The sequence below is a fragment of the Oncorhynchus mykiss genome, chromosome 11 (assembly GCF_013265735.2).
Source record: "Oncorhynchus mykiss isolate Arlee chromosome 11, USDA_OmykA_1.1, whole genome shotgun sequence".
Taxonomy (NCBI): Eukaryota; Metazoa; Chordata; class Actinopteri; order Salmoniformes; family Salmonidae; genus Oncorhynchus; species Oncorhynchus mykiss.
Genome location: NC_048575.1, coordinates 7,035,782 through 7,051,689, shown reverse-complemented (window position 1 = coordinate 7,051,689; position 15,908 = coordinate 7,035,782). Strand labels below are relative to the sequence as shown.

The 15,908-nt window shown below is 40.2% G+C and overlaps 1 protein-coding gene across 1 annotated transcript in view; it reads right to left on the bottom strand.

The window, feature by feature from the left end:
• Positions 1–285: 285 nt before the first annotated feature.
• LOC110535201 (V-set and transmembrane domain-containing protein 2A) overlaps positions 286–15,908 on the bottom strand; it is a 39,057-nt gene continuing 23,434 nt past the window's right edge. Inside the window, exons 3-5 of the mRNA XM_036934747.1 lie at positions 9,943–9,993; positions 9,298–9,628; positions 286–4,476 (exon numbers count right to left, since the gene is read on the bottom strand). Of these exons, the coding sequence (XP_036790642.1) occupies positions 4,400–4,476; positions 9,298–9,628; positions 9,943–9,993 (459 nt within the window). The 3' untranslated portion in view covers positions 286–4,399. The remainder of the gene's footprint in view (positions 4,477–9,297; positions 9,629–9,942; positions 9,994–15,908) is intronic.

Below are 15,908 nucleotides of genomic sequence, written 5' to 3'. Positions count from 1 at the left end.
AAATGGACTCGTCAGTATGGTGTCTATATTAGGACATATCAAGTCACAGTATATTACAGACTTAACAAATGGACTCGTCAGTATGGTGTCTATATTAGGACATATCAAGTCACAGTATATTACAGACTTAACAAATGGACTCGTCAGTATGGTGTCTATATTAGGACATATCAAGTCACAGTATATTACAGACTTAACAAATGGACTCGTCAGTATGGTGTCTATATTAGGACATATCAAGTCACAGTATATTACAGACTTAACAAATGGACTCGTCAAAGGAAGCAGTGTTTGAATCCAGTCTGTGAAAATGATTTATTTAAATATTATTCTGATATCATCATTACAATTACAAACTGTGTCAACGTTCCAGTACAGAAGCTTCACACACACTACCAGATCAAAAATAAAATTACAGTTCATAACATTTTCGACGGCTCAACAAACAGACAAGACTGCATGGAGATGAATCATGATAAGGAGACAATACATCTATGTGGAGCTGAAACAATGGATCAGAAAAAAAAACAGAAACTGATAGTGCTACTCAATTGTCATTGCGTTGTACGGAAAATTCCCCGGTAACGGAATGAGACTGAGACTCAAGACTCTCTTACTTAAAAAATGTATGCCAAACAAAATCCAATTGATTTCAAAGTTTAACACACCATACAACTCCCAAAGTGGGCTCCAGAGTGGCGCAGAGGTGCTAGAAGCGTCACTACAGACCCTGGTTCGATCCCGGGCTGTATCACAACTGGCCGTGATCGGGGGTGCCATCGGGCGGTGCACAATTAGGGGAGGGTTTGACCGAGGTAGGCCGTCATTGAAAAGTATAATTTGTTCTTAACTGACTTGCCTACTAAAATAAAAACAACTCTATGCACAATAACTTCTTTTAACAATTTACACAGAAATTTGACAAAAACACATTTACTTGAAGAACAGTGGAGATGCTAAGTTTGGTTACTAAATGATGGCACCATCAGAACAAACCGTCATCCAGTTACCATAATTTGCATCTCCACTGTTCTTTAAGTAAATGTATTAAGGTCAAGTTTTGAATGTAAATTGTTAAAAGTAGTCATTGTGGTATCTTAAACTTTGATATCAATTGGATTTTGATTGGCAAACATTTTAAAGTAAAAAAAATCTCAGCGTAATTCCTTCATGTGGGATTGCCCATTTCTCATTTGATGGCTGAGACTTTGTTGCTTGTAAGCCACCACAATTGTCAGACTTTGCAATCACCTTAATAAATGACTGTTGTCAATCCTTCAAATGAAATATATTCACTTTGCTTGACCCATAATACTTTGAAATGGTTCCATTTCTTGTTGACAAAATCCAGTGGGTTGAAGTATTGTAGGCCGTGCAACAGGTTCGTTGTCATTGGAAGAGGTCCTCCGTAACTGATGGTGAATCCAACTGTCAATAAAGTTTTTTTTAAAGAATTGCGTAATTCCATTTCCTGTTGTTAGCAAATGAATAAATGACAACATTGTTACAAATACAGAACATCACTTGTCTCTGCTTTTAGACATTTTGATTAAAAAACATGCTGATTGTTTACTTTACAAGTTTTACAGATTTTTTCAATTTAAATTTTATACAGGGATTTGACAAACTGAAGGCATTCATTTAAAGATGCAGTTCGGGATCTTAAGCACTCACAAATTCATAACATATTCATCTGAATTGCAAAACAAAATTAAATATTTTTGCACAACGTAACATCATACGAAATGGATGACATAGTACACAACTGTGCACAGTTTTCGGGGACCCGTTTTGGCTCGTGAACACTACTTTCAAAAACGACTGGCTGAAATTATACAAAAGTTCTGGAGCGTCACTGTGCACACAAATATGCTATCCATTTCACCAGTCCCCGGCTAGAGAACTTGTACGGTATAAACATTCTACTAGCAGATGTCAACCCTTCTTTTTCAAAACGGAACATTTAGCATTAATTTAAATACTTATGATGTTACTTTACTCAATGGACTTTAGCCATTGTATCGATTTGAGGTTGAGTGGCATGACACAGCCTTGCTAGACTGAGTTTTGTCATCCTGGCGCCACTGGGACAGTGCAGATGAAATACATCGCCCACACATCTTGTACCCTGACAATACTTGATGATCAGGATATGTCTCTAGGTGGATCCTGCGGTATGCTCTGTCAGCTAACTCCAATTGCTGAATCAACAGGTTTAGATCAGTCCTTCCCAAACTTGTCCCCCCCCCCTCCCCCAGTACTACAATTATATTATTATTAATAATTATTCCAATTATCAAAGCTGGATGATTAGTTGATTATTCAAATCAGCTGTGTATTGCTAGGGACAAAAATCCAAATGTGCACCCAGTTTGGGAAACCCTAGTTTAGATCCTCTCGCTGATCTCAGCAGTGCTGTGTACAGCAGACGGGGGACTATGTTAACTGTGGGAAAAGCCTATTGAGACTTTCAGCAAAATGGTGCTTCCTCGTGGCCCCTGGAATTTGTAGGTACTTCCAATACCTAGAATTTTTCCATCTCAGTAAGTCATTGTTTTAAACAGGATTTGAAGAAATGGACAGATGTTGTGTTGTGAATCTGGGTAAGCCCAGATTGGAAATAAATTGGAACAATATGTGAGAGCACTAGGATACAGTATGAGCAAAGAGACCAATGTTGGTGAACGCCATATTGTATGGCCATAGCCAATGTCTTTGGTTGCATGATACATTTTTACAATGGAGACTCTCTTCAGTCTTTGGCTACCCTCTTCAACTAAACTGAATGGCAGATCTGAAGCATTGCTACCGCATCAATGAACAGTTCCACCCATTAAACCAGTACAGATGTATGATCTTAATATGATCACCCTGTAGCAGGGGAACTTACTACTTGTAGTGTAATTGAGGTTTTAAAAAGATTCAGAAATGTATATTTTACACTTTAAAAATGTCCATTAACCATAAACCACATAATAATTATAATTTCCTGCTGCTGAAAGATTATTTTCCTGCTGTAGCAAACTGGCTCAAATTAAGATCCAGTATCTGTATTTATGGGGGAATATGTCCATAGGTCACTTTACGTAACAACAATGCGACATAACATCGATGCATCCATTTAGTTAATGGAAATTATTCAAAGTGGTGAATGTCTATGGAACAATGCAGAGATACTTAGAAAGCTCCCATTTCTATTAACAGTTTTGTATAACGGTAAAATCCATGTCGTCTGCTAACGTGTTCTGAACCAAGAGGTCGGATTGTCAAAGCGTTGTGTCAATGAACATGGTGAAGGGATAAGAGCGAGAGCGATTTAAAACCGTTTCCTTAATCACAAGACCCATACAGTCTTTCTACGTCCTTACGTTTGTGTTACAGAGAAGAAACGTATCGTCTTGTCTCATTGGGGGAAATCATTGCACCATCAAACGGTATAAGATGGCGTCTTGGCTAATGTAAGATTCTTTACATAAAGATAGTGTCCCTGAACAGTAGGCTACAGCAGTACCTTGATACTCAGTCCTTTGTTTTCAGTGATGGTAGAACATTTAAATAGGAGAGCTGTACTGTACGTGAAGCATGACTATTAATGGCTTTGTACAATATTAGTGCAGGCCAATTTAAATGAATGGTCTGCTGGCACGGTCACATTATGAACATTGACATGTTCATGAATCATAATAGGAAATGATAAGGGAAGGAAAATAAGTATAATTGTAAACAGAAGAAATACCATGTAAAAAGTAAAGAAGGTGAGCATTAATGAGAAGTGATCTGTAATAACAACGGTCAAGAACTGTATTTGCAAGTTACACACATTATGGACGATAAAATAATTCATCGTCGAGTTGCCTTCATTTAGCAATCCGACTAGGCCTCTACATCATGTTGCTGTATTTGACTAACTCTTTTGTTCTAAGAGGACTATGAATAGCCTTGCACGATGTAGTTTCATAATAGTGAAAACATAGCGAATGTTAGCTATACAACAGTTCCAGGTGTTTGAAATAAAACAATTATATATACTGATATTATATATACACAAATATAGATTTTTTTAATTGTATTTTTTTTACTTTAAGCATTGACACAATAGATTCACTGCAGGAAACCCAAAATAAAGGTCTGTGAAAGATATTCCAAGGAGCCAATGTCAGTTTCCATTTTGTTTTTCGATCGTTGGGTGCATTGAAGAAACGTCGGCACAACAGGTAATCCCGCTGGTGGCCTTTGAGAAGGTGCCCCTTGTGTACAATGAGTAATAAGAATGCATTGGGTGCAGAGTAGTGGAAAATTAGGGCCAACTGTGTCGTCCGCTTGGTGGTAATAACAGGCCATTTTCTCCTTCGTTTCGAGAAGAGGGAGTGATACTCGGAGGAAAAGTCAGTCCTTGAAACTATAGCAAGGTATCCCTCATGAAGCCACAGGCAAGAATCAGGATGGCAAGTCCAAAGCTTGTAGCTATCCTCGTGCCTGTGAAAGAAGGAATATGGTCAACACATATACAGCGCTTATCTTGCATTCATTTTGTTTTTCACTGACAAAAACACTTATTGTTGTAACGTATGTATTTTGTACCTATAAAGCTGTACATTGGGTGTGAGGTTGGTAGTCATCCGTTGTTATATAGAATATGCATTAATTTCACGCAAAATATCTGCACAGTTGTTATCTTTAACAATGTATGCAAAAGCTATTACGACACTAGTCTGAAACATTATATACATTATGCACATACGGAATGATCTGCTTCTGAAATGAAATATGAAGGCTGGATAAGGCCACTAGCTTCCAAATGTGAGTAAATTCATTTAAATCTATTCAAATGAACACTCACTACACCAAACACCCACAACAACAAAAAAATTGGATAGAATCTTTACCCTAAAGTACAGGAAGTACAAACGGTCTTTGAACTAACGTGAAAGGATTTGCATGGACAACTACCACTGGCTGAATTTGTCAAGCTGCTGTCTGTTCTGAAGTCAGTTTCCACTGCATTTTGAGCAACCCACACTGTCTGACAACTGTGTGATGTTAAATAGCGTGGCAGTCTTATGCAAATTTGGTTAATTTGTGTCTTCGGGGACATTGTCCTTGAATTGATAAGAGCAAAGCGCTTAGAGCACAGAAAAAAAAGGCATCGAGGCATTTCTGTACTAAGGATAATGATGCAGAACTTATAGTACAGAAGGGAGAGATGGGAAGATATTCTGAATGGCAATGGTACATACTCTAGTGTATATTAAGCTTTTATTCTGTTAAATCACCCTGGAACACACAAACTAAAACTGGATCCAAGGTCCGAAAGGCATAAAAAGAAACAAGATGAACTTGTTCTTGTACCTGCCGAGACTGAAAAAAGTGTCCGGGAGGGAAAATAGCAAGAATGTAATCCTCCCGAAACAAGGCAGCGTTCAGGAAAAGTAAAATGAAATATTCCCTAAATCATGATGACATTTACTGGATTTTGTCTGTCAGACCAAGCACAGCAATGTTCTAAGAGGAGAATTGTCAGGGGACATTTTGGTTCAGCTCAATATCAGGAGGAGGAAAAAGACGGAGGCCTGTGACCCGCTGTTCTTCCCTGCCAGATTTAATTTGGCCCGGGGTGATCAAGTGGACAGGAGTGCCACAGAGGAGCTAGGCCAAAACATCCTCCGCATGGAGAATCATTAATCAGCTCACAGCCTGGGAGGGTGGGCTACGCTGCACTGCCGATGCAGACTGCACTGATGATGTGCAGTGAATATCTCCACACCATCCACGCTAGCCCCACCTGAAAACATACTCACGCCACGGAATAAAGCCTAAATGTCATTCTTAGATAAACAATAAAAAAAGTGCATCACATGAAAGGCTTAAAAAAAAAAAACATGAATTGTCACAACCAAACTCTTGATTTAATAAATAAGGCTAAAACCGGGAGTGAGCACAAGTATAATACGACACCATAGGACTCTTAATTTTACAATAACAGGACTTAAATGGCTTTAAGTTGCACAGAGTAAAGTCACCTGGTCTACTAGCAATCATTACAGTCTAACTGAGTCTCTAGTTTAATCAATATTTAGTCTAATGGAATGCAGGGCAGAGTGACCTCCCCACTGAGGGAGGGTGTATCACCCTGGCCTTATGCTGCTACCATAGGGATAGAGCTAATCTCCCATGGGCAGATTCTGCATGTAGGGCGGAGAATCACTGATTATATGGACCTATCGGGACTGGGAGGAGGTAGTGTTTTAACTGTCTTTTGGGGGGGGGGGGGGGGGGTTCCTTTTGCGAGGGTGGAGACTTTGCAAACCGATAGAAATCTAAATTTCTTAAAAAGTATAGACCTAGAAGTTAATCACAAAACTGATCAAATTCCCAGAGATTAAAATTCTGGGTTAACTGAGATTAGGAGAGAGCTGGCCTTACGCCATCTATCTGCCTACACGATGGCGCTAGCTGTGGATGTGGCCTACTGAAAAAAATGCAATAACAGTCTGATTTGTCTAGTAAATCCCTGCTGGGATTTGGTGATACCAGATGGCACTGCATCTAGGTGTCATTCACCCATTTCACAAATGTTCCCAGTTTTCAGTATTGTTCAACACTCAGCCATGTCGGACAGGACACAGGGGTATTCGATCTTATGAAAGTATACTGACCCAAAATATAAACGCTTGCTGGTCCCGTTTTTAATGAGCTGAAATAAAAGATCCCAGAAATTGTCCATATGCACAAAAAGCTTCTCTCAAATGTGTTTAAATCCCTGCTAATGACCTTTTCTCCTTGTGCTGGGGACAAGAATACTCCACTCTAAAATGTGCATTATTGTCACACAATGCCACAGATGTCTCAAGTTGATGGAGAGTGCAATTGGAATGCTGACTGCAGGAATATCCACCAGAGCGGTTGCCAAAGAATTGAATGTTCATTTCTTTACCACAAACTGCCTCCAATGTAATTTTAGAGAATATGGCAGAACATCCTACTGGCCTCACAACCACGGTCCATGTGCAACCACGCCAGCCCAGGACCTCCACATCCAGTATGTCTGTCTGTAATAAAGCCCTTTTGAGGGGAAAAACTCACTCTGATTGGCTGGGCCTATCTCCTTAGTGGGTGGGTCTATGCCCTCCCAGGCCCACCCATGGCTGCCCCTCTGCCCAGTCATGTTAAATCCATAGATTAGGGCCTAATTGATTGATTTCAATTGTCTGATTTCCTTCTATGAAATGCAACTCAGTCAAATATTTGAAATTGTTGCATGTTGCGTTTATATTTTTGTTCAGCATAGTTCTTTTCCCACAACGGGTTGGCGACTTGCCACATAGTTTAAACAAAGTTGTGAAGGCCTTTTGGTACATCTCACTTCTGGGACATTCATTGTATTTTAATTAAGTGATCCAAGAGCTTTGAATAACCAACAATGCCAAAACAAATGTATGCAAACTGTGAGGTAACTAGACCTGACACATTAGCCTTCTCTGCACAGGCACGTAATGCAGACAAGACTATGCACTGAATTCCTACCCGGCTAACAATTGCCATGGTTTACAGGTACAGGTAGACAAACAGACAGACTGACATACAGGCAGAAAATAAGAAAAAAAAATACAAAATAGATAGATGGATTGGCTAATGATCAAGTCCACTGAAATTCCATGAGGGTAGGTAACAACATCTCCACCCCGCTGATCCTCAACACTGGGGCCCCACAAGGGTGCGTTCTGAGCCCTCTCCTGTACTCCCTGTTCACCCACGACTGCGTGGCCACGCACGCCTCCAACTCAATCATCGAGTTTGCGGACGACACAACAGTGGTAGGCTTGATTACCAACAACGACGAGACGGCCTACAGGGAGGAGGTGAGGGCCCTCGGAGTGTGGTGTCAGGAAAATAACCTCACACTCAACGTCAACAAAACTAAGAGAGATGATTGTGGACTTCAGGAAACAGCAGAGGGAACACCACCCTATCCACATCGATGGAACAGCAGTGGAGAGGGTAGTAAGTTTTAAGTTCCTCAGCGTACACATCACAGACAAACTGAATTGGTCCACCCACACAGACAGCATCGTGAAGAAGGCGCAGCAGCGCCTCTTCAACCTCAGGAGGCTGAAGAAATTTGGTTTGTCACCAAAAGCACTCACAAACTTCTACAGATGCACAATCGAGAGCATCCTGTCGGGCTGTATCACCGCCTGGTACGGCAACTGCTCCGCCCACAACCGTAAGGCTCTCCAGAAGGTAGTGAGGTCCGCACAACGCATCACGGGGGTAAACTACCTGCCCTCCAGGACACCTACACCACCCGATGTCACAGGAAGGCCATAAAGATCATCAAGGACAACAACCACCCGAGCCACTGCCTGTTCACCCCGCTATCATCCAGAAGGCGAGGTCAGTACAGGTGCATCAAAGCTGGGACCGAGAGACTGAAAAACAGCTTCTATCTCAAGGCCATCAGACTGTTAAACAGCCACCACTAACATTGAGTGGCTGCTGCCAACACACTGACTCAACTCCAGCCACTTTAATAATGGGAATTGATGTAAAATATATCACTAGCCACTTTAAACAATGCTACTTAATATAATGTTTACATACCCTACATTATTCATCTCATATGTCTACGTATATACTGTACTCTATATCATCTACTGCATCTTTATGTAATACATGTATCATTAGCCACTTTAAACTATGCCACTTTGTTTACATACTCATCTCATATGTATATACTGTACTCGATACCATCTACTGCATCTTGCCTATGCCGTTCTCTATCATCACTCATTCACATTTATGTACATATTCTTTATCCCTTTACACTTGTGTGTATAAGGTATTAGTTTTGGAATTGTTAGTTAGATTACTCGTTGGTTATTACTGCATTGTCGGAACTAGAAGCACAAGCATTTTGCTACACTCGCATTAACATCTGCTAACCATGTGTATGTGACAAATAAAATTTGATTTGATTTCATTTGATTTGACATGAAACAGCGAGTACCGGAACCCAACGTAGCGGAACCCGACGAGACTCTTGCGGCGTTATCTCACCTGAACTCTGTTTGATTGTCTCACCTGAACTCTGTTTGATTGTCTCACCTGAACTCTGTTTGATTGTCTCACCTGAACTCTGTTTGATTGTCTCACCTGAACTCTGTTTGACTATCTCACCTGAACTCTGTTTGACTATCTCACCTGAACTCTGTTTGACTGTCTCACCTGAACTCTGTTTGACTGTCTCACCTGAACTCTGTTTGATTGTCTCACCTGAACTCTGTTTGATTGTCTCACCTGAACTCTGTTTGATTGTCTTGGCTGATGATGTCTGAGAGCTGGAGGTAGAGCGAACCCTCAGGTCGGGGCTCATGCTGTCTTGTGCTGCTGTGGCGCCTGTCTTGCGTGGCTTCTTATCTGCTGTCAGGTGGGACAAGGGGGATGTCTTCTTGGCCAGCCTGATGCGGGGCCGGGTGCTGTTCACCTTCAGGTAGGCCTGGACCTTGTACTCTAGCAGCTCTCCGTAGTTAGCATTGGTGACTCTGCACTCGTACAGGCCCTCGTCACTCTTTCCCACCCGGGAGATCTGCAGTTTGTGGGAGATGTCGTTTCCCTGTACCTTCACTGTCTGTAGGGAGATATAGAGATGTTCAACGAACAATGCAGGAGCAACCTACATCACAAAGCCACATGACTAGTGGTGCAGTACAGAGAACCATGTAATGACACAACAGTAACCCACAGTGATGGTTTTATATGTCCATACTTATGGAGTCACATACTTATGGTGTCCATATTCTACATCTGCAGTGCTTGCTGTTTGCCGTTTTAGACTGGGTTTCTGTTTAAGCACGTTGTGACATCTGCTCATGTAAAAACATGTTATTTAATTTGATGTCTTAATATGGACACCATACACATTCTGTACATGCAGTAACTTACACTTATTTTAGTCCCTTCATCGTCTGGATCCGGCTCTGGTATCACTTCCATCTAAGAAAACAGAAAAAACAAAAATACACCTAAAAACCAGGAACAAAGCTGAAAAGACATTTGAAAAGTGGTCAGCAATGCATTCTGGGTCTCTAAGAGTGTGCCATCCCAACAAATGTTCGAGGAGATATATTTTTATACGAATTTAGTCTTCGCAGACACTCAAATATAACTAGTCAGACAGCCTCTGGCATTCCTTTCAGTACGGTGCACTCAAAAGTATATTTTGTGTGTAAATGCAGTATCGTCGTCATCCATGGACGACTATAAATGTTTGATAGCTACATCGATAAGTAGTTAATCACACATGGGAGCAGCAAAAACATACCAATATCACCACAAAAGATTGGCTAATATGAAGGAAAACCTTCTCCCCCCCCCCATTCTGTACATTTAGAATGGGGACAAAGCTTTATGAAAAGAATCAATGAAATACAGTTACTTCGATATTCAGTGAAAAGAAACAGTATGAAACAGAATGTTTATACTCTTTGACAAATTGACAACTGACTGCAACACATTTTTACTCAAAAATGACATTGAACTGGCAAAGAACTCTACATCATCATTTAAGAAAAGCCTAAGTTTTCTCGACATGCTGATGAGACATAATGAACTGTCTGGTGTCTTTATACACACAACAAACCTTTCAATAGGAGACTCTCAAATGAAGTGAAAACACAGAGAAATCAAAAGAAAAGGGATACAGCTTCAGGTTGAACATGCCCACATTCTGGCTCTGGTGGCTGTATTCTGGCACCACAGCAAACACTCAGCCCAAAGCCGACATCATGGACTGGGCATTGATTTTAGAGGGTATAATTTATTTAATCTTCATCGAAGGCCAAATGGACTTATTTCCGGGAAAGTGTGCTGGTGACAGGCTTGAGCAGAGCAGCAGAGCCTCTTTCAAACCAGTCCATGAAAGAAACACCTTCAGAGGTTGAAATATGTCGGCTTCACAAGAGACTTTTAAGGTGGAAAAGGTACAGGAGCTACATAAGGAAACCTGAACTGAGCGAGTTTTCTGTCAAGTATATAATGACTTTCGAGAAGCCACTACTTATAAAATACTTTTAAGGTCGAAAAGGTACAGGAGCTACATAAGAAGACCTGAACAGGTCGAAAAGGTACAGGAGCTACATAAGGAAACCTGAACTGAGCGAGCTTTCTGTCAAGTATATAATGACTTTCGAGAAGCCACTACTTATAAAAGACTTTTAAGGTCGAAAAGGTACAGGAGCTACATAAGAAGACCTGAACAGGTCGAAAAGGTACAGGAGTTACATAAGGAAACCTGAACTGAGCGAGTTTTCTGTCAAGTCTATAATGACTTTCGAGAAGCCACTACTTACAAAATACTTTTAAGGTCGAAAAGGTACAGGAGCTACATAAGAAGACCTGAACAGGTCGAAAAGGTACAGGAGCTACATAAGAAGACCTGAACAGGTCGAAAAGGTACAGGAGCTACATAAGGAAACCTGAACTGAGCGAGTTTTCTGTCAGGTATATAATGACTTTCGAGAAGCCACTACTTACAAAAGCATACTTTCTTTCAACTGTGATCAAAAGTATGAATAATAGACAATTGCGTACGATGATGTCAAGAGAATTGGTGGGGCCTCGGCATGGATTCGACTAAAAGTCCCCTATCTCAATATTTTCTTTACAAAATGTCCCTTGATTAAACTATAGAGTCCATGTAGTGTCCATATAAGTCACCTGGGATGGATACTCTTCTAAAAGATAGAAATCCACTCACATCTGTCCTGCTGGTTTCCCTCTATAGACAGAATAATGTTGTAGAGTGGACGCACTGTAGAATGTGAACTAGTTCATCTAACCATCAATGACCAAAGACTAGGTTCAGCAGAAAAAGATTGGAGCCTGTCTCTCTAGTTCAGTCCTGGATCACAGTTTTATAGGGTCATTTATCCCAATTGGGTCTAGTCAATTTACAGTGGCTTTGCGAACCATAAAAAAAAAATGCTGGGCATTTAACTCCATTAGTCATTTAGCCTTGTACAAATGCAATTAACTTAATTGTGACATAATGAATTTTTCGATATTCATTCAGAATCCAGGGATTTATCATGAAGCGTAATAGACATTTATAGGCCACTTGCAGACTGGCAGGGAAGTGTGTTGATTTCATGATGAGAGAAATCTATTAAAATGTACACAAGCGTTAGCCTATCCGTAGCTCGAGCATAGCAGAACAGCTTGTTTCCTCAAATGGGAACTAGACTCCCAGTCTTAGAATGCCTGTTGTCATCAATAATGATACCCTTTTGTCTACAAATGTGTTCTGTTTAATTTACAAGTGTTCTTTAGAGTGACTTAACGTCTTTTGACTGTGATGCAAAAGTTCGCAGTGATACTAAGAAACAAAAGCTCCATTATTTTCTCATTTATATTTCATTTTTCTATGCCTGGCTGCCTCTGAGCTCCACACACTCTCCGTTTCACAATCTCTTGTCTCTTTATTACAAAAAACCCCTCCACCATCACACACTGCCATTCTTCATGCGAACTGAAATTGACTTCTTGTAAAATGTGTCCCGCAATTACTGTGCATAAAGCAAGTGGCCGCCCAGGTCCCTGCAACCAAATGAATGTCAAAAGAGAAGAATGGATGAATGTACATTGAGATATAGACCTAAATGTACAACACTTCCACCCTTCATTACGACCATCTGACATATTTCATTATAATGAACTAGAGGCTGTTATAATTCTTAGGCAATTGTCTATAGACCCCCTGTGTTACATTTCATTAATTAGAAGCAATCAATAAGCAGCCTTGATTTAAAAACCAATCAAATCATACGATCAGCTGCAACAACAAGACTCACTCCCTCATCCTTCAAGAGCTGGGCTCTTGAGCTCAACGCGTTATTCCCCTCTCACTGTCTGGAGAAGTGAGGAACAACACAATACACGTCCATTACTAAAGGCTGCCCAAGTATACAACCAGATGAATAACAGTCAACTAGGATGTAGATTCACTTTCTGTAACACTTGACTTAAAGTCAACCCGGTTAGGGTTTAACAGCAGTCATTTGGTAACGCTGGACTTAAAGGCCAGTAAGCATTTCACAATAGCATTTACAGCTGCTTTATCCTGTGGACGTGACAGATTCATTTTTGATTTGATTTGATTTGAAAAGTAGAAGCCCTGTGCACAGCAGTGTGTCTTCTTCAAGTTGGTTAGGAACAACTTGGAATCCAAATCACATGCAAAAACCACACACTTGGAAAGACAACAGTTGATCTTGATGCATTGTCTGAGGCTGTCCTAATATGGAAGTGTGCCAGTTTTACATTTGTTTTGGGAACTGCAAGTTAACTTTCTCTACAAAATCTCTGCCTCTTTAACAAGTCCTTCGTCATAACATCAAGTACCCAATAATAATGTTTGAGTGTGTTAAGCTGGAGTACATAAAATGCCATGCAGCCTTGTAAGTGCTCGCTAATTACAAAGCTCACTGACTCTTGAGTGGGCGCTCAAGACGTTATGGTGCGAGATCTGCTGTTAATGTTAATTATGGCCACTGCAATCATGTTCTTGAGTTCTTCTCAAATGGAAAAAAGCTGGACGGGCTCCACTGCCATTGGTCAAGTGTCCGATGATGCAACAGTAATTACATGTACAATAGATAAACTGTAGCATCTCCCAATATGAAAGAGAGTGTAGGACTCGGTTTCAGTCGGCTAAACAGCTCTCCAAGTGTACATAGGTTTCTAACTGACAGAACAAAATTTAATTTAAAATGAGTTTTGGAAAATACTGCTGTACGTGATCGCATTTCATACATTTTTGGTGTACTGCTTGCATTAAATCTGTATAAGTTATCACCTCTTTCCATTTGAGAAGAACTCAAGGGGTGGCAGGTAGCCCAGTGGTTAGAGCGTTGGGCGAGGAACCCGAAAGGTTGCTGAATCAAATCCCCGAGCTGACAAGGTAAAACAAATATATGTTGTTCCTCCCCTGAACAAGGCAATTAACCCACTTTTCCCCGGTAGGCTGTGATTGTAAATAAGAATTTGTTCTTATCTGACTTGCCCGGTTAGATAAAACATCACTGCACAGGACTTGTGAAATTAGTGACTTTGAGATTAATAGTGTAAAGTGACAATCTGAGCATTTTAGAGGGCACACAAGTAAATGTGATTTTTAAAAAGCAAGAGGAAGGAACTCCTACTCAGCCCTTCAGAAGTTCCCAGTGTGGAAACAGGAGACACGATTCCGTTTAAAAGAGCTTCTAAAAATGGCTTCAAAGCCACGTGCGGCTCCCTAGTCTCCTCTAGCACCACACCACCTTGGCAACTAAATAAGTGAAGTATGAGACCACGGTGGTTCTTCAAGTATATCATCAAACCTCTCAGTCAAATCAGCAATTCCATCATATAGAAAAGTCCAATCAGTTCCCATACAAGTGAAGGTACAGAGATGAATTTCTCCAATCTTTGATGTTTCTCACAGATGTTGAGTTATCCTCTTGTTAGTGCCATCATAGATCACTCACCCACACACACACACACACACACACACCGAACACACAACAAACTACTGACAATGAACATGTCAACGTATGAACAGAGAATGGGACACAATGTCTCAAAAAGAGATGTAGGTTAACTTAAACAAATGTTTACTGGAGAATATTGAAAGTCAATTGATTGGGCAGTTTTATGTTCAGTCTGGCAGTCCTATCCCTCTCTGACACAGAGGAAAGGAAGAGCTGGTATGTAACAAATCAGGAGACTGAGACAGAGGAAGACAATGTGAAGTGTCAATGTAAAGTAGGCGATTATGAAAAAATGGTGAAGTGCTGTGGAAAACAGCTGAAGCATGTTTAATACAGTAGAATCATTATGAGAATTGAATGACAAAGTACCATGGGAATACATTCATGAATCAAGGTTCATGAAGGGGGTTTGACAATCACATCTGATGCACAAGCACGTCCTATTTTCAACGTGAAACTGGTCCACAGTAAATTAAATATTTCAAATCCCTTTTCCATCTCTCTGTTTTTTGCATTTCTTTCGCTGAATCAATAGTTTAATTGTGACTTCCTTCCTCTCTTCTCCTCTTCTTGTTCATCAGAGATATTCTGAGAAACAAGGTGGAGGTGAGACACAACAGTTCAGTTCCAAGGAGGCAGCACCAACATCCTCTACCATCAATGCCATCTCTGTGTTTAGGGAAAATGCACGTTGTAGAAAAGCATTGGCCTTTCAGAATCGGCAGAGACTATGTGCTATGACTCATAGTGGAGTAAAAGAGAGGAAATTAAAGTAAGCAAACAGAAATAATAGTTCAAGGAACAAAAAAAATCAGGAAGATAAACAACTTACAAAATAACTTAGAGAACACCTCCATATTCCCATGGAGAGATGTTGAAAGAAAACTTTTTCTACCTTTTCTATATACTATAGGTCTCTTCACTGATGTTGTTAATGTCTCTGGGCAAGAAGTGCCTACGCATGGAAACACACTTACTGTTTATAGAACAAAACAATACATTATTCACATTCATGTTAAATAATCACTGTAATTATGAAGCTAACTTTAATATGCACAGTCTAATAAGAGTCACTTTATGCTATTATTCAATTTGATGGAAGTAAATTAGCACATCAATTAACATCTTAAAAACCTCTTGAGGTATTTAAGTCCAAATCATAGGCGGATGACAGATCTTGTGATAACATATCCTTTTTTTTAGGATTTATTTGATTCTCAATGCAACACACCCCTTTTAGGCAATGGAAAATTGAGAGAGAGAGAGAGAGAGAGAGAGAGAGAGAGATAATAAAAGTACACTAATTACTAAAGTATATTTCCTGAATCTGATAATAATCCTTTTGATTGAAACTCCCCTTGAATTAAATTGAAGAGATTCCAG